This window comes from Ursus maritimus, unplaced genomic scaffold (genome assembly GCF_017311325.1).
Source record: "Ursus maritimus isolate PB19 unplaced genomic scaffold, ASM1731132v1 scaffold_35, whole genome shotgun sequence".
NCBI classification, from domain to species: domain Eukaryota; kingdom Metazoa; phylum Chordata; class Mammalia; order Carnivora; family Ursidae; genus Ursus; species Ursus maritimus.
The window spans coordinates 7,031,724-7,058,035 of NW_024426119.1; the positions used below are offsets into that span (position 1 = coordinate 7,031,724).

The 26,312-nt window shown below is 58.3% G+C and overlaps 1 protein-coding gene across 4 annotated transcripts; it reads left to right on the forward strand.

Annotated features, from left to right (window-relative positions):
• The first annotated feature begins 205 nt into the window (after positions 1-205).
• BAHD1 (bromo adjacent homology domain containing 1) lies at positions 206-23,829 on the forward strand. Of its 4 annotated transcripts, XM_040620470.1 has the most exons (7): positions 206-327; positions 14,762-16,204; positions 18,218-18,600; positions 19,558-19,717; positions 20,121-20,197; positions 20,978-21,078; positions 21,559-23,829. In XM_040620470.1, the coding sequence occupies exons 2-7, from the start codon at positions 14,776-14,778 to the stop codon at positions 21,746-21,748; spliced, it is 2,340 nt and encodes a 779-aa protein (XP_040476404.1). In that variant the 5' UTR covers positions 206-327; positions 14,762-14,775; the 3' UTR covers positions 21,749-23,829. The 4 variants fall into 4 exon arrangements, with proteins under 4 accessions (XP_040476404.1, XP_040476401.1, XP_040476403.1 ...); XM_040620467.1 differs by lacking the exon at positions 206-327 and having other exon boundaries at positions 14,455-16,204; XM_040620469.1 differs by lacking the exon at positions 206-327 and having other exon boundaries at positions 14,455-16,204; positions 20,987-21,078.
• The last annotated feature ends 2,483 nt before the right edge of the window (positions 23,830-26,312 follow it).

The following is a 26,312-nucleotide window of genomic DNA, read 5'->3' on the forward strand; positions in this document are numbered from 1 at the left end:
TCCGCTCTCGGGGAGTTTGTGGGGGAACCGCGAGCGGCGTAGCGGATCCCGGAGCCCGGCCCCCGCCGCCCGCCCGTCCGGCTGCCTGCCCCGCCCGTCCGGCCCCCGCCGTCCGCCCGCCCCGGCCAGGCGCTCCCGCCCCCCCCGACGGCCCCGCCCGGCCGCGGCCCCCGCTCCGCCCGCCTGGCCCCGGCCCCCAGGAGGAGGCGCTGACGCAGCAGCGTGGAGCCCGGGAATTGAGCGCCCCCGGGGGGTTCCAGCCGCCGGATTCCAGCCCGGCCGGGGCCTGCGGGCGCCCAGAGCCGCGCCGTCCGCGCCGCTGTCCGGGTGAGCTAGGGGCCGGGGTCGAGGAGGGGGGGAAAGGGACGAGCAGGCGAGAGGGAGCGAGCAAGGGAGGCAGACGAGTGAAGGGGAGAGGACCGGCCGCCCGTCAGCGCGCCCCACCGAGCGCGCCGCGCCGCCGCCCCCGCCAGCCCGGGAAGGGACGGACGGACGGACGACGCGAAGCAGGTGCGGCCGCCCGCTTGCTCGCGCCGCCTCCCTCCCCCCCGGGTCCGGCGCCACGGTCCCGCCATCGGGGAGCGCAGCGCGCCTCGAGGTGACAGCCCCCGGGGGCCGCCCGCCTCTCAGGCTGGGGGCGGGGTGGGTGGCGGCCGCAGGGTGGCAGCTCGGCCGGGCGGCGGCAGCGCGGGCGTCCCGGGCCGCGGAGGGCGGGAGGACGCCGGTCGTTTCCTCGCCGCGGTGGAGCGGGTTCGCCTCCGAGTGCGCGGGCGGCAAGGCCCCCGCTCCCCCCCGCCGCGCCCCCTCCCCCATCGCAGTCCCCGAGGCAAGGGGCCGCGGCTGGGGGCGGCGCCGCGGGATCGCCCGCTCAGGGTGGGGGGCGCCCTCCCGCGCTGTGAGCTGACCGGTTATCGCTGGATGGGGGGCTGGGGCTGGGGGCCACACCGGGGCCGGGGGTAATGTAGACCCGACCCTATCGGGCTGGAAGGAAGGGAGGCGCCGAAGACGGAAGGGAACCGGTTCGAGAAGCGAGTGTGGGCCGCGGGAGGCCCGGCGGAGACCGTGCGGAGCGGCGGCCGAGTCCGAGGTGGGGCGGGGGGATCGAAGTTGTCAGACCGCCTCCAAGTGACAGCGGGACCCCGTGCTCGCGGCCCGGCCTGGTCTGGCCCTGCCCGCCTCTCCGCCTCTTCTCCGGGGCCGGGGGCCAGGTCAGGTCGGGCCCAAGGGGCCCGCTCCGCGGTGAAGCGCCGGACAAAGGCGGCGCCTGAGCGGGCGCAGGTGGTGGCGTCGGGGAGGGGAGCAGGTCCGAGCCACCCACCCCGAGGGGCGGGCGGCAGGGCCGGACTCTGCCCCAGGGATTGCGGGGGCCAGGGTGCCCGCCGGGAGAAGCTGCGGCAGTGGCTCCCCGCTCCAGCCGGCGATCACCTCCGGGTTCTGGGAAGAGTGGGGTCGACCCGGCTGGAGCAGAGGGGCAGAGGTGGGGTTATGCACACGGTGGGCCTGGCCGGTCTCGACTGGGTTAGGCAACAGTCTGGTGAGCCACTCTAGAGCCTGTAGGAATGAGGGGTTTCAGGAAGCAGAGTCTGCCCATGAGCAGAGGTTTAGTCCCACCTGGGACATCTAGTCGCCCATTGTCGACAATCTGAGGAGGGTAGAAGACCAGTTGGATTGGAGACTAGGAGATGTCCCCCAGAATGTGCTCCAACAACCCATCCACAACTGTTTTCAGCACTTTTCTTTAGCCAACAAGATACCCACAAAGGGTAATGAGAAGCTGGAGTTTATAAATCCAGGCAGGAATTTAATGATTAAATGAAGAGGTTTCCAGTCTTTTTCCTTTGTGCCACCCGAGAGATTTTCCCACCACCCTTTCCACTCCTGGTCTTCTGAAAAAAGGAGAGAAGGGCCCTAGAGGGAGCATATGTCCTAGAGGGACACCACTGTCCTTGGCTAGCTAGAGGACACTTGGGAACCAGTGGCTTAAGCTCTTGAGTGCTTCTGTCCTCACCAGTGATCATTTCTAAGCTGGATGCTGTTTTCTATTTGCAAAAACCCACTCAGAACTCTCAGGGCTTCTCATGGGACCCTGTACCTCTTTGAAGAGTTGGGATCACAAAGACAGGGAGACTGAAGCTGTTCTGAATGTCCACTTTTGCTGAGATTCCGGGTTCAAGTCCCATCTCAGGTAGCTGTTGGTTAGGACCTGCTCCCAGCTGAGGTTGGCTGTAATCGCATCCTGGGGAAGCTGCATGTCAGCCTTGCTTAGTATGGGCATGGAAATAATTCACGGCCACCCTCCGACCCCCTCCTCAGAAGGGTCTAGACCCCAGCGTGGGTGGAGATGAGGCTTTTGAGAAAGGGAGGTATTATCTCATGCAAGACACTAACATTTGTTCTGAGAGGATTTAATTGTATGTCTAAGGTTCGGAGAATGAAGAATTTCGAGGCCTTCTTGCCTCCTCTAGGCTGCACAGTGATTTCTTTTGGTGGCAGTCAGAAGGGGGTGACCTGGTCTGGCCACTGGAATATAAAGGGGAATTGCCAGAACAGTGTTCCTCTTTGACAGGCTCTTACCTGGCGTGAGACTCGAGTCAGTCCAGTCAGGTGTTCAGGAGGGTTTGCTCTGGAGAGTTCACCCCGGTGACGTGTTTCTCTGGTTTTTGTATCTCCTTCCTTTCCTTCTTTTCTGTCACTTTGCTGTCCTCATGACAGGCCTGTGTTGTCCTGGCTGCCTTCTCCCTCCTGCTTCCTCTGGCCCTTCTGATCCAGTCTGTACACAGCTGCTAGATCATTCTTCCTAGAGCACTCCTTCTCCCGTGGCATTCCCCTGTCCACACACTTTCAGTGGTTCTTCTTTTCCTGCAGTCTGACCCTAGACAGGTGCCCTACGGCTCTCCCCTAGCCGTGCGGGCACAGTTCTCTCCCTGCTTCTTTGCTTCTGCTTTCTCCAGTTGTCCCCAGAGAGGAGCCTCTTGCCTTCCTCTTCTCCCACCTGAACCCTGCTCATCTGTGTTTTGCTGTCAGTCAGACCGCTCCAGGCCAACATTGCTTACCCCTGAGATTGCGACCCTGGATCGTATAGCATGGTGTCTTCTTGAGTGGTTTTGTAGGTTGGAAGTTTCTTAAAGACAGGGACAGTATGAGTGTTAAAGCTCTGTGTGTAAGAGAGGGAGAATATTTTGGGATTTCTGTTATACTGCTCTGCATTGTTGTTTTTGTTGAATGAGTAAATGCAGTTGGCTGCTTAGTTGATTGGGAACAGGGGAAACCTTCCCTTCTTCCCAAGAAATGCTCAGTATGGAGTCCTTGGTGGTTTCCTTTTCTGTCAAAGGCACATAGATAGGGCATGTTCGGTTGGGGTGCTTTAGCGTGGGGAATAAATGAAACTTAGCTGTTGTTTCTGATACTCTGGCTGGTGGAGAGTCTGTGCTGTGGATTGCTCACGTGACACCATATAGACATGAATTGGAAAAGGGCTGTAATCCTGTTTTCCTCCTACCCCACCAAGCCATTCTCTCCACCCGGCTTTGCTGCTCTTATGCAATTTTCCTTGTTGTCCATGCTAAATGAATCCATATGTTTTATCTCTTCTCAATCCTGGGTGTAAATGAGGGAGAAAACACGGTTTTGAGAACAGAAAAGAAAAAGATTCCTGGGTCTGGCCTGTGGACCGGACTTTGGGGACTGGCATTGGAAGAGTGTTTATCACTGACATCCCAGGCACGATCAGCCCCACTCTGGACCCATCCCCTCGGAAGGGAAAGCTATGATCCCCGCTCTCTTGGAACTTCCGCTTTTGTTTACCCTCAAACCTTGGACCACGGGGGAAATGGGAAAGAGGACTGGTAACTGGTTTGAGTCTAGACAGTGAAAAAATAAATTCTGCATCCATCCCCTTTCCCCCAAACCTCCCTTTTGTGCCCCAGTTTGATGATTAATGGGCCAGCATTTCCCTTCCAAGCGGGAAGGCCACCCCTCACAGTTGCCATGGCAATGCAGACCGCTCCCGTCAATTAAAAAAAATCCCTACTACTTCTCTCCTTGCTTCTACTGTGGCAGGAGACAGGCTACCTCAGAACGGATCTCCCGGGCTCTCTCCTCAGCTGCTCAGGCTGTTTGGCTGTGCGTCCTAGAACACGGTCCTTCCTCTCTTTCTGGGGTCTGCCCGAGTCTCATTACCCTGAGCCAGTCGTGCCCCTCTTGGATCCAGCAGCCCCTGGAACACGTCTGTGAGGAAGCAGAGAATGACTGTTTTTTATTCATCCGCAATGTGAGTTAAAGACCAGAATGAGCCCTCAGCTTTCTTTTGGGGTTAAAAAAATTCCCATCACACCTTCTCTCTGGTAGGTAGAGGGACGGTTGGGGACGCTTTTGACATCCATAAAGGGAGTTTCGGTAAACCTGGAAGTTCAGCCTCCCAACATACATACTTCACATTGAAGTTGTATGGGATTTTCAGTTTATTGATTTTCGTCTCTCCCACCTCTCTATCCCAGCCTTCGGGAGGACTTGTGTGTTTTCATTTTATCTGTCCTTATTCCTCTCGGCCTTGCTTCGGCAGCATCTGGCCTCAGCGCCCTGTCGCAAGGTGAGTCATGAAAGAAAAAAAATCTTAAGGGAAAAAGTCTCGAGTTGAGAAGCAGGCTGTGTTGAACTAAGGCTGGCAGCCGAAGCTGCTGGGTTTATGGAGCATTATATGAACAGCCCCGACATTAAAGGGCCTCCTTTTTATGAATGGGTTGCGAAGAATGTAAATAAAGCAGCATCTCTCAATGGGGAAGCATTTTACATAAGCAGTACTACCCTGGCCCAAGTATTTATGGGAATTTGCTAGCACAGTCTGGCAAGACTCACTTCCTTTGTGAACTTGCCATTGTGCGGGGGACTTCGGAGGGACAAGGAGAGTGCTTCGTTGGATACCGAGGGCAGCCGCAGCACTCCCGTTTTGTGGGTCCATGGCCTTGACCCGATGGGCCAGCTCGTGGCTAGGGTGCCTGTTAACTTTGAAAAGGCAGAAAATGCAGAGAGTATTCAAGAGCTCGTGAAGATCAGAAACCCAGGCTTCTGATGCCCCGGGCCCTGAGATTTCTGCGGCTCCTCACCCTCTGGGCTGCTTGGACCTCCCCAGGTCAGGGGGCCCAGGAGATCTCGGTGGATGAAATCCTGCCTGGTTTTATGGGAGGCACTTCACTGGAATGAAATGGGCCGGTTTGAATTTCAGCTCCTTTATGTTTCCCCTGCCCACCTCCTGGTACTATCACTAATGAGCAGTAGACCGGCTACCAGGGAGGAGGAAGAGCCGCAGAGGCCTGCTCCGGGGCAGAGGGCCGGCCGGACAAGCCCCCTCGGCTCCACGGAGCCCCAGTGTCCCGCTCGGCTTTATTGAGCTGAGCAGCGGCCGCAGGCTCCGGGCTTCCTGCGGCAGAATCGGTGCCCTGCCCCGGGCGATGTGCTGTCGCCGCTCAGGACCAGAGGACTGTGGGTTTGCTGAGCAGGCCTCGGGGCAGAGTCATGTGCAGGACTCCGTATTGTGTCCTGGGAAGGATTTTCCTCCAGTTTCCATGTTTCCCCGTGGGAAGCACCTGCAGAGGATGGCTGGTTATTCACCTGACTCAGCGTCCTACAGAAAACACAGCACATTGTCCTTGAGAGCCTCCGCAGGCCTGAGCCACCAGGAATAAATGAATGGGTTTGTCTCTGAGCCTTTCTGAGATTTGAAATGGGAATTTTTTTCCGAGGCACCATGACCAAGTTACCTGAACGGAAAAAATGATAAGTGACTCCTCTTAGTAACAGGATCAATGCGAGGCAGGAAGTTGGTGTCTACATCTTTTTTCTCACGTCTGTTTCTTTTCAGTGGCTTTTGTGGGGGGCAAGGTGTTCTGACCCCCTGCCCTTGGTTAAGGAGGTGGGACCTTAAGGTATGCTTCTGCCTTTTGTGACCCCAGGATCTCACCTGGAGTGGTGGTGGCTGTTCTTCCTTCCTTTCCATCTCTGGTCCCTGTTGACTGCTCCCCCCCCCCAACTGCAGTTTCCTGCCTGCAGAGGAGTGGGGTGGCCCACCCTTGGGCCCTTCTCCATCTTGAGCCTCCCTGTCTAAAATGGGGTGGGGGGTACATTCAGTTTCATCACATTCTCCTCTGGCCAGGTGGTCTAGAGGTGAATTATTAGGGTTCAGAGGATCTTTGTAGAAATCATGGGAAAGGTGTTAGGGTGCTGTTTGATGCCAGGGCACCCTGACAGGTATGCCAGAAGGGAGGCTGGAGTCACATTCCTACTAGAGTCAGAGTTGGCAGGCCCTCCTCAAGAAGCGAGGGGTGTCTCCTGCCGTGGGCCTGGAGGGGTTCACACACATTCCACAGAATGTAGAAAAGAATTATAAAGTGGATTAAATGACTATGAGACATGATCTTCAGAGAAAATTGAAAGGACTTAGATTTAGTCAGCCCAAAGAGAGGTAGCCGTGGGGCAGTTAATACATCTTTGAATATTAAGACGGCTGTTCGGTCGGAGTGTGGTGACCAGATTTCAGTCTTTACTGCAGTTCGGGCTGGAGGGAGATTGCATCTGGCTCAGGAGAGGTGGTGGGATGTGGGGGGGACGTCTGTAGCCTTCTCTTTTGGATGTATTGTAAAATCAAGACAACATCTCTTCAAAGCCCTTCACCCCTTTCTAGGATATGAAGTAGGTTTCTTTCTAAAGCGCGTGTGAGAGTTGACTGGGGACTTTGAGCCGACTTTGCTGTAGACACAGTTCCTAGAAGTATGTGTATGTTCTCCGGCCGGCCCGCCGTGGCCGTTTCGTTGGAGTTTCATTGGAGTACATCTTCGGTTCCTTTGTGGTGAAAAGTCCGGGAAGATGACTACGATGTTGATACCAACAGTTAACACAGAAAAGTGAAATTGACTGTGCAGGTTGGTCTCGAATGTTGCTCCCTGAGCCCGCCAGCCGTCCTGTGTTGCAGTGAGGGTGGGGGTGGGGGCTTTGGGACTGACGCCACCTGCCTGGCTCTGTCGTCCCTAGCACGGAGGTGTGGGGGCTCGGGGCTCGGTCTCTCACCCCACGGTACCTGTGTTCTCCTTGTTTGGGTGAGACGGTAACAACCCCCTCATGAGGCAGTTGTGAGGATAAATGAGAGTGAATGTTACACGTTTAGGGTGGTGCTGGGCACGTAGTGAGTGCTTGACAAACATTAGCCATCCCCGTTCAGCTAGAAGCTTCGGCGGTGAATCAAGAATTCCCTACCCTGCACACTTAGGAGATTCGGGGACTGATAATGTTGGTTCCCTGCTGCTGAGCTCACCGCAGTGTCTGTGATATTCTTTGCCTTGATACAAGTCTGCCTCTGGTACCGCCCTTGCTTGCTTAATGCCTCGGAGTAAGAAGTGGAACGAGGGGAATATGTTCCAGAGATGCAGCTGGGCAAGTTGGAGAGAGAGGGAAGAGGTGGTAGTGGAAGAGGGTGGTGCTGTGTAAATAGTGATTTCCCTGCAGTAGCCCTGTTGAACTGAAGAGCCGCAGACTCCTGGGATTGGGGGAGAGGTGGGGGGGTTCAAGGTTCCCAAGTGATGCCGTCAGTCTCGAATAAAAATGTTAAATGGGGTGGAGCAGGTGGGCAGCCAGATCTCCGTTCACTCAGCAAGCTCTTATTAAGCCCTGCGGGTGGGATGTCGTGCTAAGGCGGGCAGAGCCCCCCGTGTCCCGGAGCCCGCGTCCTAATGAGGGTGGCGCCAATCACTTAGTTAATTAGTGACCTGTGAGGTATTTGTGTTGGGTCCCCGTAACTCTAGTAGGGTTGGCCTTGTGGTTCTGACGGTGCTGGTGGAGTGCAGGGAAGGCCTGGTCTTGGGTCTTGTTCCTCGCGCTGGCTCGTTGAGGATGTGAGCTCTCTGCTGGGGAGCCTGAGGGCAGAGCTCCCAGCTTGGCCTGGCCAGCCAGTTTCTTCCGCTCAGGACGAGAGATAGCACCTCCAGGCTTGGCAGACCAGCTCAGAAATCTCAGTTGTCCGTTCCTGGAGTGTCCTGGTGGTCGGACCAGCACATATCCTTTGCCCTCCTCGGCAGGTGCCTGGAGCAGGCTGGTGAGCTGTTGTGTTGTTTGAAGAGTTGTGTATCAGTAGCATGACATTTGCTGTTGGTTTTGCGGAGGGCCTGTTGCTGAGCTTTGGGGTGCCCTGTCTCTGTTCCTGTTTGATTTCTGCCCCACTGTTACCTGCCCGGAGCAAACGGGTCCTGCTCCAGGAGTAGCTCTGCTCCTGGCCCAGCCTGGGCATCGTGGAGTCTGGGTGGGAAGGTCTGAGGGAGCCTTGGCCTGGAAGTCTCTTGTCCCCCAGGCTGGAGTCATCCTACTGGGAGCTCCTACAGGTGAGTCTGGGAACGGTTGCACTTATGTCCTGCCTCAAGACTTCAACTTTGGTCTGTTGCTGCTTCCTACATCCAGACATTGGGGAAGCAAAGTTCTCGGGCTGGTGTCCCCTCACTACACGCGGCAGGAGGCAGGCCGTGAGTCAGTGTCGAAGTGAAGACCTGGCTCCAATTTGCGTGCTCTGAAGGTGCCGTGGAGCCAGAGCTGGGGAGCTCCAAGCAGCCGTACAGTCCTTGTCGCACTGTCTTGTCCTCTTTCTTCCTACCAGTCCAAGCCCCAATATCTTCGTCTCTTTTGCATTTTTCTCCAGCATTTCGCCTAAAACTTGACGTATAGGGGAAAAGAGCAAGCTTGTATTGAGCCCCTGTTGTATCCCAGGTCTTCTGCTAGGCACGCATTCTCATTTAACTTGATCCTCATAACAACTTCGCTGTGTCGACAAGGATACCAAGGCTCAGAGAAGTTCAGGCTGTTAACCAACCCCACTTAGGATTAGTGGCAGCACGAAGTGGCTTCCAGCCCCTGCAGGTCTTACATCTGCCATGTTGAGCCGCGGTGAGAGGTGAACCAGTGTTGGCTGAATGAGTGAGGTCGCAGGAGATGCCGTGTGCCTGGGAACGAGCGGCAGGTGCTCTGGCTTAGCTGGACTGGCACCTGCGGAGGCGGGTCTGCCTCGTGTGCACAGGGGCCATGCACCGGGAGGCCGCTGGGGAAGGCACAGCCCCTCAAGTCGGTACGTGTGCCTTTAAGGAAACCCTCTAAAGACTAGTTCTGCATTGCGATTATCTTCTAATTTGTCAGGTTAGAGTTTCTTAAAGCACAGCACCGCGGTGTGACTAAAATGCAATGCTCTCTGCCCAGTACCCTCATTCAGTGGTCCATGTGTGTATGTTGACTTCTAGATCCTAGGGGTACATTGTCTCTCTCGCTGTCATTGAGCCCCTACCTAGAGGAAGGGCCTTGCCCCACAACCAGGGCACTGGCAACTTCCAGTGAGGAGGTTTCTTCAGCTCTACTGTTAACTATATTCCTGTACTTAATTGCAATTCTCATGTAAAATTGGAGAGTCCCTTTATAGTTTGACTCAAACCCCCCCCCTGCTCCCCACTGAGATGTCTGTCCCTTTATAGCTCCAAGAGACAGGCTATCTGGCTTTACATCTGAAGCCAAAAGTAAGTGGGGCTTCTGGAAACTTGGGTGCAGCTCTGGGCCTGGGGGGGGGGGGCCTCCTGCTGGGACGGTCGGAGCAGACAGGAGCAGCCAAGATGGGGACGGGTGCCGGGCTGGGTTGGATTAGCAGACCCAGTGTGGGGGGGGTGTGTGAGAGCCTTTGCTGCCAGGCTGCTCCCACCTCTGTGGGCTCCTGGGAGCCTCTAGTGTGAAGTGTGAGGAGCAGGTGGTCCGACAGGCCATAGATAGGCTTGGGGCCTCCAGGGGCAGACCCAGCTCCTCATATGGCCAGCAGACCCGAAGGCGATCTGTAAAACAAGCTGTTCCCAGACGGCTCAGGCCGGTTCCCTTTGGTGGGGTGGGTGCTTCCTGCCCAAGTGTTGTAGGGTCCCAGCCTGACTGCAGAGTGAATTGGGTGCCCACGGCCGGTGAGGCTGAGCAGGCACCGGGGAGGCGGGGCCAGTGGCCGAGGCCACTGCTTTCTCTTTGGGGGCAGCACCCCGGGGGGCTTGGGCCCTTTGGCGCGTGTGCTGAAGCAGCAGTCCCACGGCAGGAGCTGGCGAACGCACGCCTCCTGAGCCCATCCCCTGGGCCTTTCACCATCCAGTCGAGTATTCCCCAGAGGCACGGAGCTGTTGTTCAGGGTTTGTTGGGGTACCGTTTCTGCCCCTGTCCTCATTGTGTTGTAAACAGAGCCCCCCACGAGTCCCTGCACGGTGTCTCCATCTTTCCCTGGGGTTGATACTTGGGTGCCTTTGCTGGACTAGAAGCAGAGCAGACTTCAGGTGCAGGCGGGGTTTTCAGATTTCTCACAGCCCCCGCAGCCCCGGGCCCCTGATGTGGTGAACCCCCCAAGCCAAGGGCAGACTGCCCTCCTCTCTCCGAGGGGCCAGAAGGCAGGGTGGGGGCGTATGCTGGCCTGCCCTCACAGGTTCCTTCGGATGTGTCCGTTTGAGGTGAGGCAGCTGGCGCTCAGGGAAGTTAAGTTGTTTACGGGGAGCAGAGTCGGCATGCAGGGGTGGGTCTGCTTCCCTCGAAGGTTTGCTGCTTTCCAGTTGACCAGCGATGGGGGGGGGGGGATTCAAGAGATAACGGCCGTGACTGATCCTGGCTTTGTCGTAAGAGTTTCCGCGGCTTCACCTGTTCCTCCGTGAGTAGCACCGAGTACATGTAAATGAACAGGAGCCTGCCTTTGTGCTCTTGCTGCGTTTCTTCTCGGATAGGAGATTTAATAAACTCAGTGCTCGTGGAAACCTCTTATTCCTTTGGGGGCAGTTATGCCAAGAGAGCGTGTGAAGGAAGGCAGTGCTTAACTCAGTACCGGTTGTGTGACTTGGGTTATCATTGAGGGCGGTGGCTTGGGTCCAGGCCCTTCCTGACCCTCACCCAGGTGACCACCTGGTCTGCCTTTGCCTAAGACGCCCCTGAATACTTTCCTCCTATGAAAAATAACCCAAAAAGCCTGAAAAGCAGAATTTAATGTGCAACAGGTAAGAGAGGTTTCAGGAAGGGTAGTGGAGCAGAGCCCTGGGTCCTGAACCCCTAAGAATGGAGGCGGGTATACAGTCCAGAGCTGAGTAAATAAGGGTGGGGGGAGAGTTGTGGCCAACCACTTCCTGCCCCAGGGCAGCCCCTGCTTGCAGGAGTGATCTGGACTTGACCCATTGGTGTTCCCTTCAGTGGTGCCCACAGCCCACAGTCCCCAGGCCTCTGACCCTCCCTTGCACACAGCCCCCGGGTGTGCTCTGCCTGCGCTCGAGTGGGGGGCGTGGTGCAGGATCCCGCAGCAGCTTGAGGGCAAGAACCGAGGCCTCCCTCCATTTCTGCTCCTGTGGCAGGACTCCTAGCCCTGGACAGACGTGGGATGCGGGATATTGACCCTTCAGCTGGGCCTGCTGGGCCTGCTCTCTCCCTCAATTTCGTGACCCACAGTGCCTGGGCCTGTGATGGCCTGTTTGCTGTCTTTAGAGTAAGTGCGCTTGTGATTTCGGATTCCCCCTGTGGTTTGCTGGGTCTTCAGCATGGAGGACACTGGCCGGCCGCTGTCCTTCATGGCAGCTGGCTCTTTGCTCATCAGAGCTGGGGACAGTCAGACTGGTTTTCTTCAGTGGGAGCTAGCTTGACACAGTCGAGGTGAGCAGTAACATGCCCTGGGGAGTCTCTCCTAGGAACCTTCTCGGGAGAGAACCCGGACTACCTATGCCTGGGAGGACCGGGCTTCCCGGAGAGAAGGGTGGTGCTGAGAGAGCCCATGCATCCTTGGCTCTTGGCAGTGGTGGGAAGTTCCTGGTTGGGCTAGTGTGTGGGGACAGGACAGCAGGACGATTGACAGAGCTGGAAGGGGAACCACGCCTCCCGCTTTCCCAGGGTTTTCTTCCCCCGTTGAGCTGGGCCACCGCTGCAGGTTAGAGGGGCTGCAGGTTAGAGGGGCCCGGCAGTCTGGGAGCCCCCTCCACCCCGCCCCACCCCAGGGAAAAGCTGCGGCTGAAGTTCTCACAAGGGAAGCTTCAAAGCATGACTCACGCTCGCTCTCCTCAGATTGGAGCGCAGCGAGGCAGGCAGCAGAGACCCCAGCCTCTCCTCAGGATGGTGAGTGACACTGCCGCCTTAGGCACCACATGAAAGCTAGGCGTTCTTTTGCTGGTGACAAGGGATTCGGTGGATTCAGGGGGAGCTGGCAGGAGGCTCTTAGGCTTGATTTGGAAATGTGATGTGCACCCTGTGATTTAGAGGCTTCCTGGGATCTGGGGACAGTGGGTGTCCCTGAGGGACTGGAGAGCTGAATGGGGGTGAAAGAGTAAGACCCTATAGGGAACACATCCCCAAGTTCTGGGGACAGGCTCCCCTCCCAATCTCTCCCTCCTGGGCCCTTTCTCATGTTGAGAGGGGGAGTCTGAGGGGGTGGGGCCAGTATCCCAGAGTCCACCCTTGCCGCTGGTCCAGCAGTAAACCGGGGTGGGGGGTGTGAAGCAACGACAGGCCAGTCACCTCTCCACTAAGAGCTCTTTCACTTGCCAGGCTTGCAAGCACCTCCCTGAGCTCGCTCTCTTTCCCATCTGGCCCCTCCTTGCTCCGTACTTGGTGTCCATGTCCTTAAAGGCCACAAGCCCAGGTGACCTCAGCCTTGGCCTCCAGCCATTCCCAGGCCTGACTCCTCTGGTAACTTGGGGCCTGTTGAGGGGCTTGGGCTCTTGCTCAGCTGTGCGGTCTGTTGGTGATCTCTGGGGCCCTTTGGGGGTGGGGAGGGGCTGGGCCTAGGCTTTCCTAGGAAATACAGATGTGCTTCTTGTGGGGGCTCCTCCTCCAGCACAGGGGTGCCCCGCGTTTGAGGAAAGGGCCTGGATGCTTTTCAGAGGGAAAGGAGGCATTGCTGATAAGCCTGCTGAGCAAACAGGGATGGGGGGGGGCCACCCTGAATGGAAGGGGGGGCAGTGTTAGGGATCCTAGCAGACACCTGGGATTTTTTAGGAGCTCTCCTCTGTCTGTGCTTCAGGGAGGAAGGGGTTTGCCTCCTGTGCCTCTGTCTTGCCCCAGCCTGGGCTCTGGGCAGCAGCAGGGCCCCGCACGTGGCCAGAGCAGTGCCTGGCACGGTGCCTCCCTTTTCCAGTTTTCCAAGTCCTTTCTGAGCCTGACACCCACGATGCTCTCAGCCTGGTTTTCCGAGCACTCTTTCTCAACTAGTACAGTGTGTGGTGGGAGAGAAGGTACCCAGTGACCCCAACCACTGGCCCAAGGGCATAGGAGCTAGCTGGGAAGGGCTCAGGAATCCCTGGGAGCCTTCAGGCTTGGGGCTTTCAGGGTTAAATCCTGGCCCAGCGGGGACTGCTCCCAGCCTCTGGGGGGGGGTAGTATGAATAACAATAGCAGTGGGGAAATCTAGCTGGAAAGCCTGGGCCTGCCGGGTGGGGAGGGGGCTGCAGGGTGCCTGGGAGGGCAGAGCCTTGTCTGGCACCTTATTTGGCAGCACCTTGCTTTGGGTTGGGGAGCAGGTAGGGAGTGAACAGCTCAGTCGTCTCTGACCACTGACACTGACGCCTCCACCCCCCACCCCTGCCAGTTCTTCATTGCCTTGGCCATGCCAGCTTCCAGGATTCAGCCCAGCTCTGGCCTCTCATTCAGGACGGGGCCCAGGCTGCCCCAGGTATGTTGGGGGCAGGGGGACTATTTGCTGAGCAAAGTTAGGGGATGCTGCCTGGTCATGGGCATTTTCTGCCCAGGATTTTGGGCTTCCTGCCATGCCCCCCTCCCCAAGTCCTCTTCTCTGCCTGGCATCTTGCCTACCAGGAGGGAGACCTGAGAAATAGGGCAGGACTAGCAAGGCAGCCCGGGTTTGGTTTGTCCGTTTGTCTCCAGTTAGTTCTTCTCTTTGATACTTTATTTCCCTAACTCTTAGAGGCTGGTGGGGGGTCTCGGGTGTGTTCCGTGGGGTTCCTACCCAGGAATGCTGGCCCACGCCCTACAGACATGCCTTCTCTAGGCACAGGCACTGTTTGGGCTGCCCTTCCCCAGGATCTGAACCAAGATGGGCCCGGCTCCTGGGGCTGGCTGAGACCTCCCCTGACCTTGGACTCCTCAAAGCCAGGCCTTTCCCTTCAGGGGGCTTTCCCAGCAAGACCCAGGTTATGGCTGTCCTGCTGTACGTGCCAGGCAGGGTGTCCCCACAGGCTGGACTTTGCTTTCCTCCACAGCCAAGCAGGCGGGTTCCTCACCTTAGCTCCTGGCTGTCCCTGTCCTTATCTGCCTGTGGCCAATCTCAGAAACCCCAAGATGGGGGAAGGGTTGGTAATGTTATTGAAGGAACAGATGGGCTCCCACCACCGCAGGCCCGTCCTGGCTTGGTGTCTTCAGAGCCTCTCCCTGACCTGCAGTAAGCATCTAGCCGGAGAAGGACAGGTAGAGAGAACTGACAACTCTGCCCCCAGCACCTTCTGTCTTCTGACCCCGGGGTCTGCATCCTTCCATAGGCTCTTGAAGGGCTTAGTTCAAAGAAGGACCCTAGGCTAAAAGAAGAGTGGGGCGGCCAGTCCTTGCACAGCTGTTGGTAGCTTGACCCCACAGGACCTTTGCACTCTGGAAGAGGGGTCTTGGGAAAATCCAGGCTGTAGCGGGGGTGAGGGTCGGCCAGAGTTACTGAAGGGGGGGTAGACACCGGACGGGCTGCAGCAGAGGAGAAAATGGCTGGGCAGGTCAGGGTGGGCTTCTCTCATGGCCTGCCTCTGCCCTGCAGATTGGAAGTACTCCATGACACACACACGGAGGAAGTCCCTTCCCATGCTGAGTTCGGGCCCCGCTGGCCGCCGGGAGCCCCTGCAGATGGAAGGCAGCAATACGGAGCAGGGGGCAGAGAGTGTGGAAGCTGGCATGCCCGAGAGCCCAGGACACCTCACAGGGCGCCGCAAGAACTACCCACTACGTAAGCGCCCGTTGGTCCCCGAGAAGCCCAAGGCCTGCAAAGTGCTGCTGACCCGCCTGGAGAACGTGGCCGGTCCACGGAGTGCAGATGAGGCTGATGAGCTGCCCCCTGACCTGCCCAAGCCCCCGAGCCCAGCCCCATCCGGTGAGGACACGGGCCTCGCCCAGCCCCGTAAGAGGCGCCTGGCCTCCCTCAACGCGGAGGCCCTCAATAACCTGCTGCTGGAGCGAGAGGATGCCAGCAGCCTGGTGAGCACTCGTCGCAGCCGAGGGGGTGACCCTCACCGCACCCGGGACCGTGACCGGGCCGCGGGGGGCTGGGCCTCCTCCAAGAAGCGGCCCCGGCTCGGGGACCTTGGAGGAGGAAGTCGGGACCTGTCCCCAGAGCCAGCACCTGATGAGGGTGCCCGTCGAGATGGTGACGCAGCGCCCAAGAGACTGGCCAGCCTGAATGCAGCTGCCTTCCTAAAGCTGAGCCAGGAGCGGGAGCTACCCTTGAGGCCACCTCGTGCCCACCCAGAGGCAGACGGGCGCTCCACGGAGCCACCAGCGCTGAGGGCTCCGAGGCCAAAGTGGGCTCATAAGGTCAACGGCAAGAACTATCCCAAGGCCCGGCAGGGCCCTGGCTCTGGGGAGGCTCTAGGCCCACTCGGCTGGCAGAGGCACCCCGAGGAGCCGTGGCCGTCTGCCACCCCTCGTGGGCCAGCCAGCCAGCCACCTTACCAGCCCCTGAGCAAGGCTCTGGAGAGCCCCTTGGGGCTCCGCCCCCACCTGCCCCTGCTGATGGGTGGGCAGGCAGCCTTGAAGCCGGAGCCTGGGCGCCCAGGCGAGGAGTCCCCCGCCCCCAAGCAGGAACTGCACCAGCCCTCTTTCCCTGCGCCCCAGCCGTCCCCCCTGCCGATGCCTGGCAACCCTGCCCACTACAGTGGCCCGTGCGGTCGGCCCGAGCTCACCGCGCTTGGCAGCTTCTACGTGTGCTGCGGCCAAGATGGGCTGCGGTGTGGAGGCTACTCCCCCTGCCCCATGCTTCCCGAGGGCAAGCTGTCCCCAGTGGCTGCACCTAACGAGGGGCTCCTCTTGGCGCCGAGCTCGGTGCCCGCGGGCACCCCTTTCCAGCACCCTCCCTGGGGCTCTCGCTACTGCTCTGGCGAGGACACTGGAGTGGACGGCTACAGCATCTGTGAAATGTTGCCCCCATCTCTTACCCACATCGGCACTACCTGTGGCGGCTGCCCCTACAAAATTCCTTTTGCAGCAGGTAAGCCTTCCTCAGTGTGGGATGGCCCAGGGAGTCAGACGTGGAGTCCCAGGAGGGTGGGCCATGGATTGGGGTGGGGCTCCTGGAGGGTCTAGCTGCTATGTGGGAGGTAGGGGTCTTTGGGAAGGGAGGACTCCCCTAGTTTCATACCCCAAACCGTGGAGTGTTCCCAGAAAAGGGGCCCGTGTCTAGCTCTTAGCTCTGCTCTGTCCCCGCTGTCTATGGAGATTTCTTAGCATGGCAGTTACGTAGCATTGTGGCAGTGGAGGGGGCAGGGAGAGCCACCCCTCCCTCCCCATCGGGATACCCATTCGTCTGCTCTTGAGTAGCAAGTTAGATGTTGAAAATAGGGCTTTTGCCAGGTGGCTCCTGTGTCCCTCTGCCTCCCTCAAGGAGAGCTAGAACTCTGCCTTGCAGGAGCCCATTCCACCTGCGTGCTGGCCTAGTTCAGCGTTCGTGGGAAGGATGGTGGGTACCAGGCCCCGTGCCAGCTGCAAGAGGACTCCTTCGCCCTGGCCATACGGGCCTTGAAGGAGAGGTGGTACCCAGACGTAGCGTCACTTTGCTAGGGGCTAACAGAGCGGGCTGAGTCCCCTACACAGGCGGGACACTAACAGGGCCCATGGCTTTGGTGTCTGCCTTCCTAGCAAGGCCCAGCCACCTGAAAGGCTTGCACTGCAGCCGGTGAGACACCCCCATGGTGCTCTCTCTTCCCCCAAACTGGCAAGAGCGTCCTCACATGCCTCTCCTGCCTCCGTCCCTGGCTCCAGGGTGGGAATGAGGTGACCAGAGCCATCCTGTCTGGCAAGTCTGCCCTGATGCTGATGAAGTGAGAGGCCAGGCCTTACCAGGGCTCTCCCCGCCACCACCCCACACCCCTTCTTGTAGGGGTCTATAAAACAACTTTATAGACCAGCTGACTCTGGCCAGACTGGTTGTTTCAGGTTTTGGCGTGAGTTAGAGCTCTAAGAAATGAGATCAGGCTGGTGCTTGGGCTTTTCCTTCTTTTTTGTACCACTCTCCCAAATCTAGACACCTGATCTGTGGCACCCAAGACCCTGCCCCCTTGCCCTCGAACCCCAGTAAGCACCATGTGCCAGGTATTGTGCGGAGCGCCTCACAGACGGGAGGCCACCTGGCATGTAATTGAGTACAGATTCTAGAGCCAGACTGCCTGGAGTGAAATGTTCTCCCCAACTTCCTTAGACACGTGACCGTGGGACAAGCCAGTAACTGCTTTATGTCTCAGTTTCCTTAATTATAGAATGGTGGTAATGGTACTTACCTCATAGGGTTGGTGTGAGGATGAAATGAGCTAAAATATTCATACGAGAAACACCCAGGACCCCCTCTATGATATTGGCCGTCCCTCCTTATATTGCAGGGCACTAAGACGTAGCGTGACTTGCCTGCGGTGACACAGTGAGTGGCAGGTCTGGGATTCGTATCCTGGGCTGACTCCAGCTCCCCTGCTCCTAAGCACTGTGGGAGCCCTCGAGAAGGTTAAGTTAGAGCTAGACACACTGTTCCCACTACCCGCCCCCCCGTTCTTTCGGGCTAGCAGGGGGACATGGAGATGGCTGTGGACCAGTCTCCAGGGGCAAGAAACACCCTTGGCCGGTCATTCTGATGGTCCACCTTAAAGGCCCCTGCCTCCACTTGGCACCTCAGCGACCTCTGGCTTCACACTCAGCATTGAGACAGGGGCAGGCTCTGGGACGCCTGGGTGGCTCATTGGTTAAGCAACTGCCTTCGGCTCAGGTCATGATCCTGGAGCCCCGGATCCAGTCCCACATAGGGCTCCCTGCTCAGCGGGGAGTCTGCTTCTTCCTCCGACCCTCCCCCCCGCACCCCCACCTCATGCACTCTCTTTCTCCCTCTCGTTCTCTCTCTCTCAAATAAATAAAATTTTAAAAAACAAATAAAAGATAGGAGCAGACTCTGAAAGCAGGGGCACCAGCGGGGTTACTGCTCGTCCTCACCTGCCCTAACCCCCTCTCTCCTTTTGCCCAGAAGGCTGCAGGTCCCTAGGCCAGCTGGAATTTCCTCTCCCGGAAGCTGGCCACCCTGCCTCACCTGCCCACCCCCTCCTGGGATGCCCTGTGCCCAGCGTGCCACCTGCAGCAGAGCCCGTCCCCCATCTTCAGACACCCACCTCGGAGCCCCAGACAGTAGCCCGCGCGTGCCCTCAGAGCGCCAAGCCTCCCAGCGGCTCCAAGTCGGGTCTGCGCACGGGCTCCAGCTGCAGGCACACGGCGAGAAGCAAGGCTTCCTGCAGGCCCAGCCACCCCAAGCAGCCACGTGTCCAGCGCCCACGCCCACGCCGCCGTCGCCGCCGCCGCACTAACGGCTGGGTGCCCGTTGGGGCTGCATGTGAGAAGGCTGTCTATGTCTTGGTGAGTGCCAGCTGTTAGCTCACGGGGAGAAGGGAGGGTGGCAGTCGGGACATAGGACCTGCTATGAGGGGATCCCAGGACCCTTGGCTCTAGCCTCTCCGAGAGGTGACAAGGGGCTCTAGCTCACTTACACTTGGGAACTGATCGTGCGGACCAGCCTGCTCCCCCAGCCCCTGCTGATGCTGTGTCACAGGCCTTGGGGAGGGGAAGGGGTGCACAGTGAGTCACGGCGGGTGGCCGCCATCTCTGTCGCTGACTCTCAGGGAAGCCATCTGAAGTGTCTTCGCCTCTCATCCTTGATCATGCTGTCTCTTCTATCCTGGATTATAAAATGGAGGACTTTTCCGGAGGCTTTCTGGACAAGTGCGTGTATAGGGAAAATTGGGATAGGCAGAGAAAATGAGGGATCCAGGAACACCTGGGTTGATGAGAAGAGTATCGCCTAAACTTTATCGATCTAAGGTGCTTTTATCCTCACCGCTGTCCTGTGAGGTGTGTATCCCATGTTCCTGTCTTCATTTCACAGATGAGGAAACTGAGGGATAGCGGTGGATTAAGTGATTTGTCCAGGGCCGCGCCACTCCACAGTGGTGGTTTAAGGGTCAGAACCAAACTGCCCCCAATAGGAAGTTTGAGGACCGTCTCGATGCTGGGGCGTGGAGCAAGAGAACTGGCTGTTGGGGAGCGGTGGTCCCAGCGCAGCCCCAGAAGCTTTAGGCCACTTTCCCACCCCTTTTCCTATTTTTCATCCTTTCTCCATCCATGGGGAGCTCCCACCCCATCCTGCCCCTGAAAGCCGGGCTCGGGGAGAAGGAGACCACTACGCAAAGTGCTTTTGCAGTTTCCCATCCTCAGGGGTGTGACCGCCCTGAGGAAAGCACGCAGGGAATGTCTTCCACTCACTCCGTCCTTGCTCCCTCCTCACGAGCCCGTTCGCGTCATTGGTTTGCCGCTTAGGATGAACCAGAACCAGCCATCCGGAAGAGCTACCAGGCGGTGGAACGGCACGGGGAGACGATCCGAGTCCGCGACACTGTCCTCCTCAAGTCAGGCCCGCGAAAGACGTCCACACCTTATGTGGCCAAGATCTCTGCCCTCTGGGAGAACCCTGAATCAGGTACCCCCTGCCTGGCGTCTGACCTGGCACTAGTCTCCTCGTGTTCTTGGCACGGAGTCTGCCTTCCGCTCAGCCGGCATCTGTCTGCTGCTGAGGGCCGCAGATGGCCTTGTGCTTTGGGTCGGGTCAGCCCTTTAACCTTTCCGGCCTCCGGGACCTGGGCACCTGTCCCCCGCCTCACCTGTCAGTGCCTTTTCCCCCTTCTTCCTCCATCCCTGACAGCGTTCCAGGCCCCTGAATTGCCAGGCTTGGCCTGAAGCAGGGGATGTGGGTGGCCGGAGGCTGTAGGATTGGCCGGGGCATGGAAGTGGGATGATTGTCCCGGGCAGGTAGCTGCCCTTGCTGCCTGTCTCCGCTGCTCTGGGGTTGTCTCCAGCCGTGACTGCTTCTCCCGTCCCCCTAGGAGAACTGATGATGAGCCTCTTGTGGTATTACAGACCAGAGCACTTGCAGGGAGGCCGCAGTCCCAGCATGCACGAGGTGAGGTGCCTGTCAAGTGTGTCAGGGAGGGCAGGGGTGGGAGGGGGAAATTGTGGCACCAAGAACATGGTATGGGGAGGCAGCCATGGGCAGTGAAGTCGTTGTCACCTTGGACGCCACACAGGCCTGGGTTTTAGCCCGTTTTCCCAGCACTGCCCCAATTCACATTTCAAAGGGAATAGTAACCTTTCTCTTGAAAGGGGGAGCAGGAAGGGAGACCCCCAAAGGTATGTGGGAATGGGAGCAAGTGGCTGTGCCCTTGTGGCCCCAGGAAAGGGGAGCTGCACCCCTAGCCCCCTTTGCTGCTGTCTGTGGAGCTAGAGCGAGGAGAGAAAAGGCTTGGGACACCCTGGGCACTCTGCCAAGCAGTGTGCTGGGAGAGGTAGTGCCGTCGGGTGTGGTCGCTCAGCCCCTCTCCTGGGCTCCCTTGTACTTTGTTGCCCTTGCTGGGCTTTTCGTTTCATGGGGGGATGGGCAGCACTTCTCCTCTCCTCCTCTGAGCTGGGGGTGGGGGTCAGGAGGCTGATGACATGGCCGGGGGGGGGGGGTGCTGGAGCAGGCCTCTGGCTATTCCTGAGTAGGATGGGACCGGGGAGGAGTGAGTGCCCTAGCGTGGGCGCTAGGTGAGGAGCAGATAGGCCGAAATTCTGGGGAGGCTCCCTGGCTTTCTAGGCACTGGCTGAAGTTGTCTCAGGTCAGGAGTCAGAGTTAATGTTGGCGTTGCTTCTGGAGTTACGTGCCGCCAACCCTGGTACCAACGTCCCCCTCTCTCTCCTTGAGCCTTTGCAGAATGAAGTCTTTGCATCGAGACATCAGGACCAGAACAGTGTGGCCTGCATTGAGGAGAAATGCTACGTGCTGACCTTTGCTGAGTACTGCAGGTGGGTGGTGCCCGGCCCCTCTGGCCAGCTTCTCCCCGCAGACTCCCCAGGGCTGTTTCGGGGCTGCCTGAGATTCCCAAGAGGATCTCCTTCACAGGGCCTGCCCTCCCAGAACGTTCTTCCTCACAGCCGCCTTCTACGGTCTGATGTTTGTAGAAGAGAGAAAAAATTGTTCCTCCTCTGAGGCAGAGTGGTTGGGGCAGCGTTCGGCGGTGGTTACAGTACTGCTCTCAGAGAACCATTGAGGAGAATTGGCAGGTGTTGGGAGGGAGGTCCCAGCAGATGTCTCCCCCCAGTGACCGAGACGATGGACTGGTGGTCGGCAGAGAGGCCGGAGCCCCCAGGACAGGGATGGAAGCAGCACCAGCCCTTCTGCGGGTCGGAGGGGAGGCCCCCGCTCTCTGGGCAGGGTGGGGAAGGAGTTGATCTTCCTGCAAGGGTGGCTGTGGTAAAGACGGCAAATGGTGTGTGTCACTGCAGATTCTGCGCCATGGCCAAGCGCCGGGGCGAGGGCCTCCCCAGCCGAAAGACAGCACTGGTGCCCCCGTCTGCAGACTACTCTACCCCGCCACACCGCACAGTGCCCGAGGACACGGACCCTGAGCTGGTGTTTCTTTGCCGCCATGTCTATGACTTCCGCCATGGCCGCATCCTCAAGAACCCTCAGTAGCCTCCTGAGGCCCACACTGGGGCTGCCCGCGGGCCAGGGGGGCTTGGGGCAGGGGGCACTGCTTGAAGCACAGCACTTGGTTAAGGGGCCACGGGGGCTTGAGATTGCTGGCCTGTGGTTCTTTGGAGGGGGGGGAGGGCAGGGACCCCTATGGGTACTGGGCCCCTTGGGAGGGAAGGGAGGCCAGGGTATAAGGAAAGCATCACAGCCCTCAGCTTGGCCCAGGGTACCCCTCTCTGTGGTTGCCTGGGTGGAGACTTGAAGCAGCAGTCTTCCCCGAGGCTGGGCCAAGCCTGAGGGGCATGGGGCCCTGGGGGGGGGAGGGGAGAGTCCTTCAGGAATAAGGCCCAACAGGCTTTTCTTTAGCCTCCCCTGGGCCCTTCAAGGGGGGAGTGGGAGCCAGCTTTACCTCACCCACTGTGACCCGCTGCTTCCCCATCAGCCTGGGACCAGGCTCTCCCAGATTCTAGCACAGCTCCGAGCTCCTTCCTTTGAGGCATAGAGAGCCAGAGTCTGGCTTCCAGAGCATAGACCTTCTCTTTCTAGACTCGGGGCCTTTCCCTGGCTTCCTCCTTTGCCTTTGCAGTAGCCCCTGGTGCTGGGACAAGTTACCCAGTGCACACAGTCATGGGTGTGGCCCACTTGTGGGCGTCAGCTTCCTGTCTGCCTCCTGGTGAGGGCCACCCAGCAGGTCTGGCTTCCCAGAAGCTAACTGGTCAACATGGGGTTTGTCATGTCTGGGAGGGCAGAAGGGAGCTGGGAGGGGGTGGGGGGCAGGGGGCAAGGCAAATTGCTACCTGATTTATTGAAGACTTTTCCTCTTGCCTTACACTTGGAGGTTCTAGGAAACCTCTTGCAGAACTTCATCCATGACTCTTCAAGCCACACCCACCTGAAATCAAACCAAAGGAGTGCTGTGGCCCCCTTGCCCTGCCGCCCCTTACCCTAGTCTTCTGTAGATTGCACTAATTTACGTCCCTGCGAGAATCAACACTGTATCAGTCCACAGACCTGCTGAGCTGCAGCCACTCACTCGAGGAGCTAAGGACCTGCATTTTCAGTTTGTTCCTGTTGCCCAGGGGCCCTGTTCTCACCTCATGCTGCTCCCCAGAGTAGGTTAGGAGGCCGGGCCCCCTGTTGTCCTTGCCAGGCCTCGGCCCTGGCCCCCCTGGGGCTCTCTGTGAGGGGGCCGGAGCAGCCTGGTTCTATCCCATTTGTACCAAAGAGGAGCGCGGTGGGGAGGGGGAGAGGAGAGTGCGGTGTGGTCTGGGCGCTGCTGTTAGCACTTCCCGGGGGCATACCTCTGGGGGCGGGAGCCAAGGAGGGCAGCACTCCTCCTCCCCTAGGAAGGGGCAGGCACAGACCCAGCTCGAGCTAAGGAGGTGACACCGGGTGAGGACGGTCAGGCTGGGTCTGAAGAGGTTGGTGGAAGCGAATCCTTAGGATCCTCCTGGCAACCCCAGGCCCTGTACTATCCCTGAGAAGATAGGCTGCTCCCGATTGGTCATTAGGCTTGGGGGAGGCCTGGAGGGTTCAGAGGTGAATTTACACGTGGAAAGCCCAATCCCAAACCGGAGGGGAAGGGACTAGGGTGCCCTTGTATTGAATAAGCTGTTCGGAGGAAGGCGAGGGGCAGTAAAAGAGGTTGGCAGGGAGTGGCTGTGGGGGCTCTGGAGAGCTGGCCTGGGAGCCTGCTCATTCCCAGGGTGCTGGGCCCTTGCTGCTAAGGAGCCCAGCGTCACTCCGCAGGAGAAGAGATCAAGGCCCCTCCTTCCCCGGAGGCGGGGTTCGCTGCCCAGAAGTAAATGCTTTTGAAATCTCTTAGATGTGGAAATATTTTTTCGAACCTGAAAATGCAGCCGGTAGAATTTCAATGGAAGCATAATTCATGTAAAATATATTTTAGTTGATATTTTGTAAAATGCACTTTTTGTGTGTGTCGACCCTGGTTTCTCAGATCTGTATTTCAGTGTTTACAAGGGAGGGAGGACCTTTCCTCGCCTCCCTTTTGACAGAGATTAGAAGTACTTCTTTAAGAAAAAAATAAATTTGAAAAATTGTATTGATTTAGAAAAGGATCGTCTCCTATGTGTCCTGTCATCTTTGTTGGGGGGGGGTGTGCGTGCAGAGGGGCTCACTACTCTTTATTTTGGGGGTCCCTCTTAGCCCTTGCAGTGCAGGGGCTGACTACAGCCAATAAACAAAAAGGGCAGGAAAGAAGGGAGAAAGCCGATGGAGGAAAGGAGACAGAGGGAATGAGAACTTGGGGTTGACTTCTTGGCATCATGGTGGCCAGAGCTTCCTGCCTGGACAATGAAATCCTTGGGTTGCCAGCCTGCCCCTGGCCAGTGACCTGGGAACTAGTCCCCAGGTAGGTGCAGTGTGAAGATAGCACCTCATCACCTTGGGTCATGTCCTTAGGGAACCGACCAGCAGAAACTGCCCTAGGGCCTCAGCGTCTAGTCTGGCACTCCTTGCTGAGGGCATGAAGGTCACATCCCAGGCCAAGAGTTTGTGACTGCCTGGACCTTGGTTCCACCCAGCCTCAGTGTTGACCATACTCAGTGTGGAGCAAGCTTTGTGGTCATGGGGGTTCCTAGAGGGCAGAGCATAGCTGCCCCCCCCTTCATTCTGGTAAGGACATGGGGGCTGGTGCACTTCGGTAGAGGGTATTAGCGGCAGAGACACTGCCACAGACTTAGCACAGCACTGCCATCAGCGTGCTGCCCAAGGAGTCACGTGAGGTGGACAGTGTCCTCTCATTTTACAGACAGGAACGGTGTGGAGACAAGTGCCTTGCCCGGGGACTCCCCCAAACTGAGTGGCTATTCCCGTACTCAGACTACTTTGCTGTGACTAACACAGAAGATTCTTCGGAGGAAGGAGCACACGTTGGCCAAATTATCAAAACATTTCAAAGGTTTCGTTTTTTTCCCCCTCTTCTAGTATAAAAAGCATTTATGGCTTTAAAAAAACCCGATTCCAGTGGGAAGTAAGCACCATACCAGAAATCTACATTCAGCGCTACTGGAAGCGAGGAGCCGTTCAGTGAAGTCTGAACCTGAAGCAAACTTACAAATCAGCGGATGGTGCATCCTGAGATGCACCCCAGCCATCAGGCAGGAGATGTTGGGGGCCCACTGAGACGCTGGCAAGCCCCCAGGCATCATCCTGTGTGCTCTCACATTGCCAGGGATAGGGGGCCATCCACGAGCCCTCTAGCTTCATCCAACTCCCCTCCCCCAACCCCTCATGCTTCTGAATTCATCTGATCAGTGGTACCTCATTCTCCCACTAAACTCAAAGCCTCTGGCATCTTCTACTCCTCTTCCATTCAGCCCTTTAGTACTGTAACCTGGGATCAGCGCTTCCTCCCAACCATTCCACATTTGTGGTCCATTCATCTCTGAAGGATCACAATCAGGGACGTAGGGTGTGAAATCAGACTGACCCATATAGAGTCTCAGCTTCCCTAAGCCTCCCGATTTCCTCAGCTGTGCGGTGGGAAGGCCTGTAGTACCCACCTCCCAGGGCGACTCGGACACCGAACGAGAACACCAAACACCGAGCAGGCTCCTGCCTTGGTCAATGTGGACGCTGAGCACAGCTCCACTGGCCCCCCACAGGTACCTAGCAGGACGCAGTCTGCACCCTTAGCTAGGTGCCCAGTTCAGGCGGGGAAAGGCTGGCCACTGCTATCCTAGGCCTTCCCGTATCTGCCTGTAGCCCCCATGGCCAGCCTGGTGCCGCTGAGCACAAGTCTGGCTCCAGGCAGGGAGGCTGCTGCCCTGTGCCCCCCAGCTCCTCACACTTCAAGATGTGTGCTGATCACACTAGTGATCACCAGGCACCGACTTGTCACTGACCCCTCACAAGAGTCCCAGTTATCCCACCTCTTGGGCCTGGGGGAGGAGAGACAGGAGGGGAGAAGACTGCATTTCCAGACACTTCATCGTTACCCAGTGGGTGAACATGGTAATCCACCAGGTACTGTTCAACCTAACGGTCACCATGGAGATGAGCCACCGGTCAGTGCTTGACAGTCTTGCTCCTCATTACTGGAGTGGCTAGGGCAGAGTGGGTGGGGGGAGCACACTGGGGACTCTACTTCCAGCGAGAAGGAAGGATTTCCCGAAAGTTTGGACTCAGCGCTGCCGGTTTCCTCTGCCTCCAGACACGCTGTTGAAGGAAGGTCTCAGCCCGGCCAGAGCGTGCTTCAGGGCGTTGGGTGCCGGTCCTCTCCGTCCAGCTCCCCGAGGGCACGCGCTGCGCCAGAGGGAGCCGTGGCCTGGGTCTCTGCTGCCTTTCGGGCCTCGGCAGCTTTTGTCTCCGAAGCCCGGAGCTCCAGGGCGGCCCTGGCTCCGGCGCCCTCTCCCGGGTGGGGGTCTGCGCGCGCCCTCCTAGCCCTCTCGGTGCAGGGGCGCCCGCCTCTCTCCCCGCCCCCGGCCTGGGCCCGCCCCCGCGCCTGTGTCACGGCGGGGCCGGGGGCGGGGAGCCGCCGGGCGGGACATCCGGCCACGGTCCCTCGCCGCGCCCGCCCGCCGCCCGCCGCCCGCTCCGGCGC

What these genes read in the sequence shown, in the direction of transcription:
- BAHD1 (XM_040620467.1), top strand. Translation starts at nt 14,740, where the DNA reads ATGGCCTGCCTCTGCCCTGCAGATTGGAAGTACTCCATGACACACACA. An exon ending in AGAAGGCTGTCTATGTCTTG is followed by an intron (nt 18,601 to 19,557) that starts GTGAGTGCCAGC and finishes TTTGCCGCTTAG; the next exon opens with GATGAACCAGAACCAGCCAT. An exon ending in CTGGGAGAACCCTGAATCAG is followed by an intron (nt 19,718 to 20,120) that starts GTACCCCCTGCC and finishes CCGTCCCCCTAG; the next exon opens with GAGAACTGATGATGAGCCTC.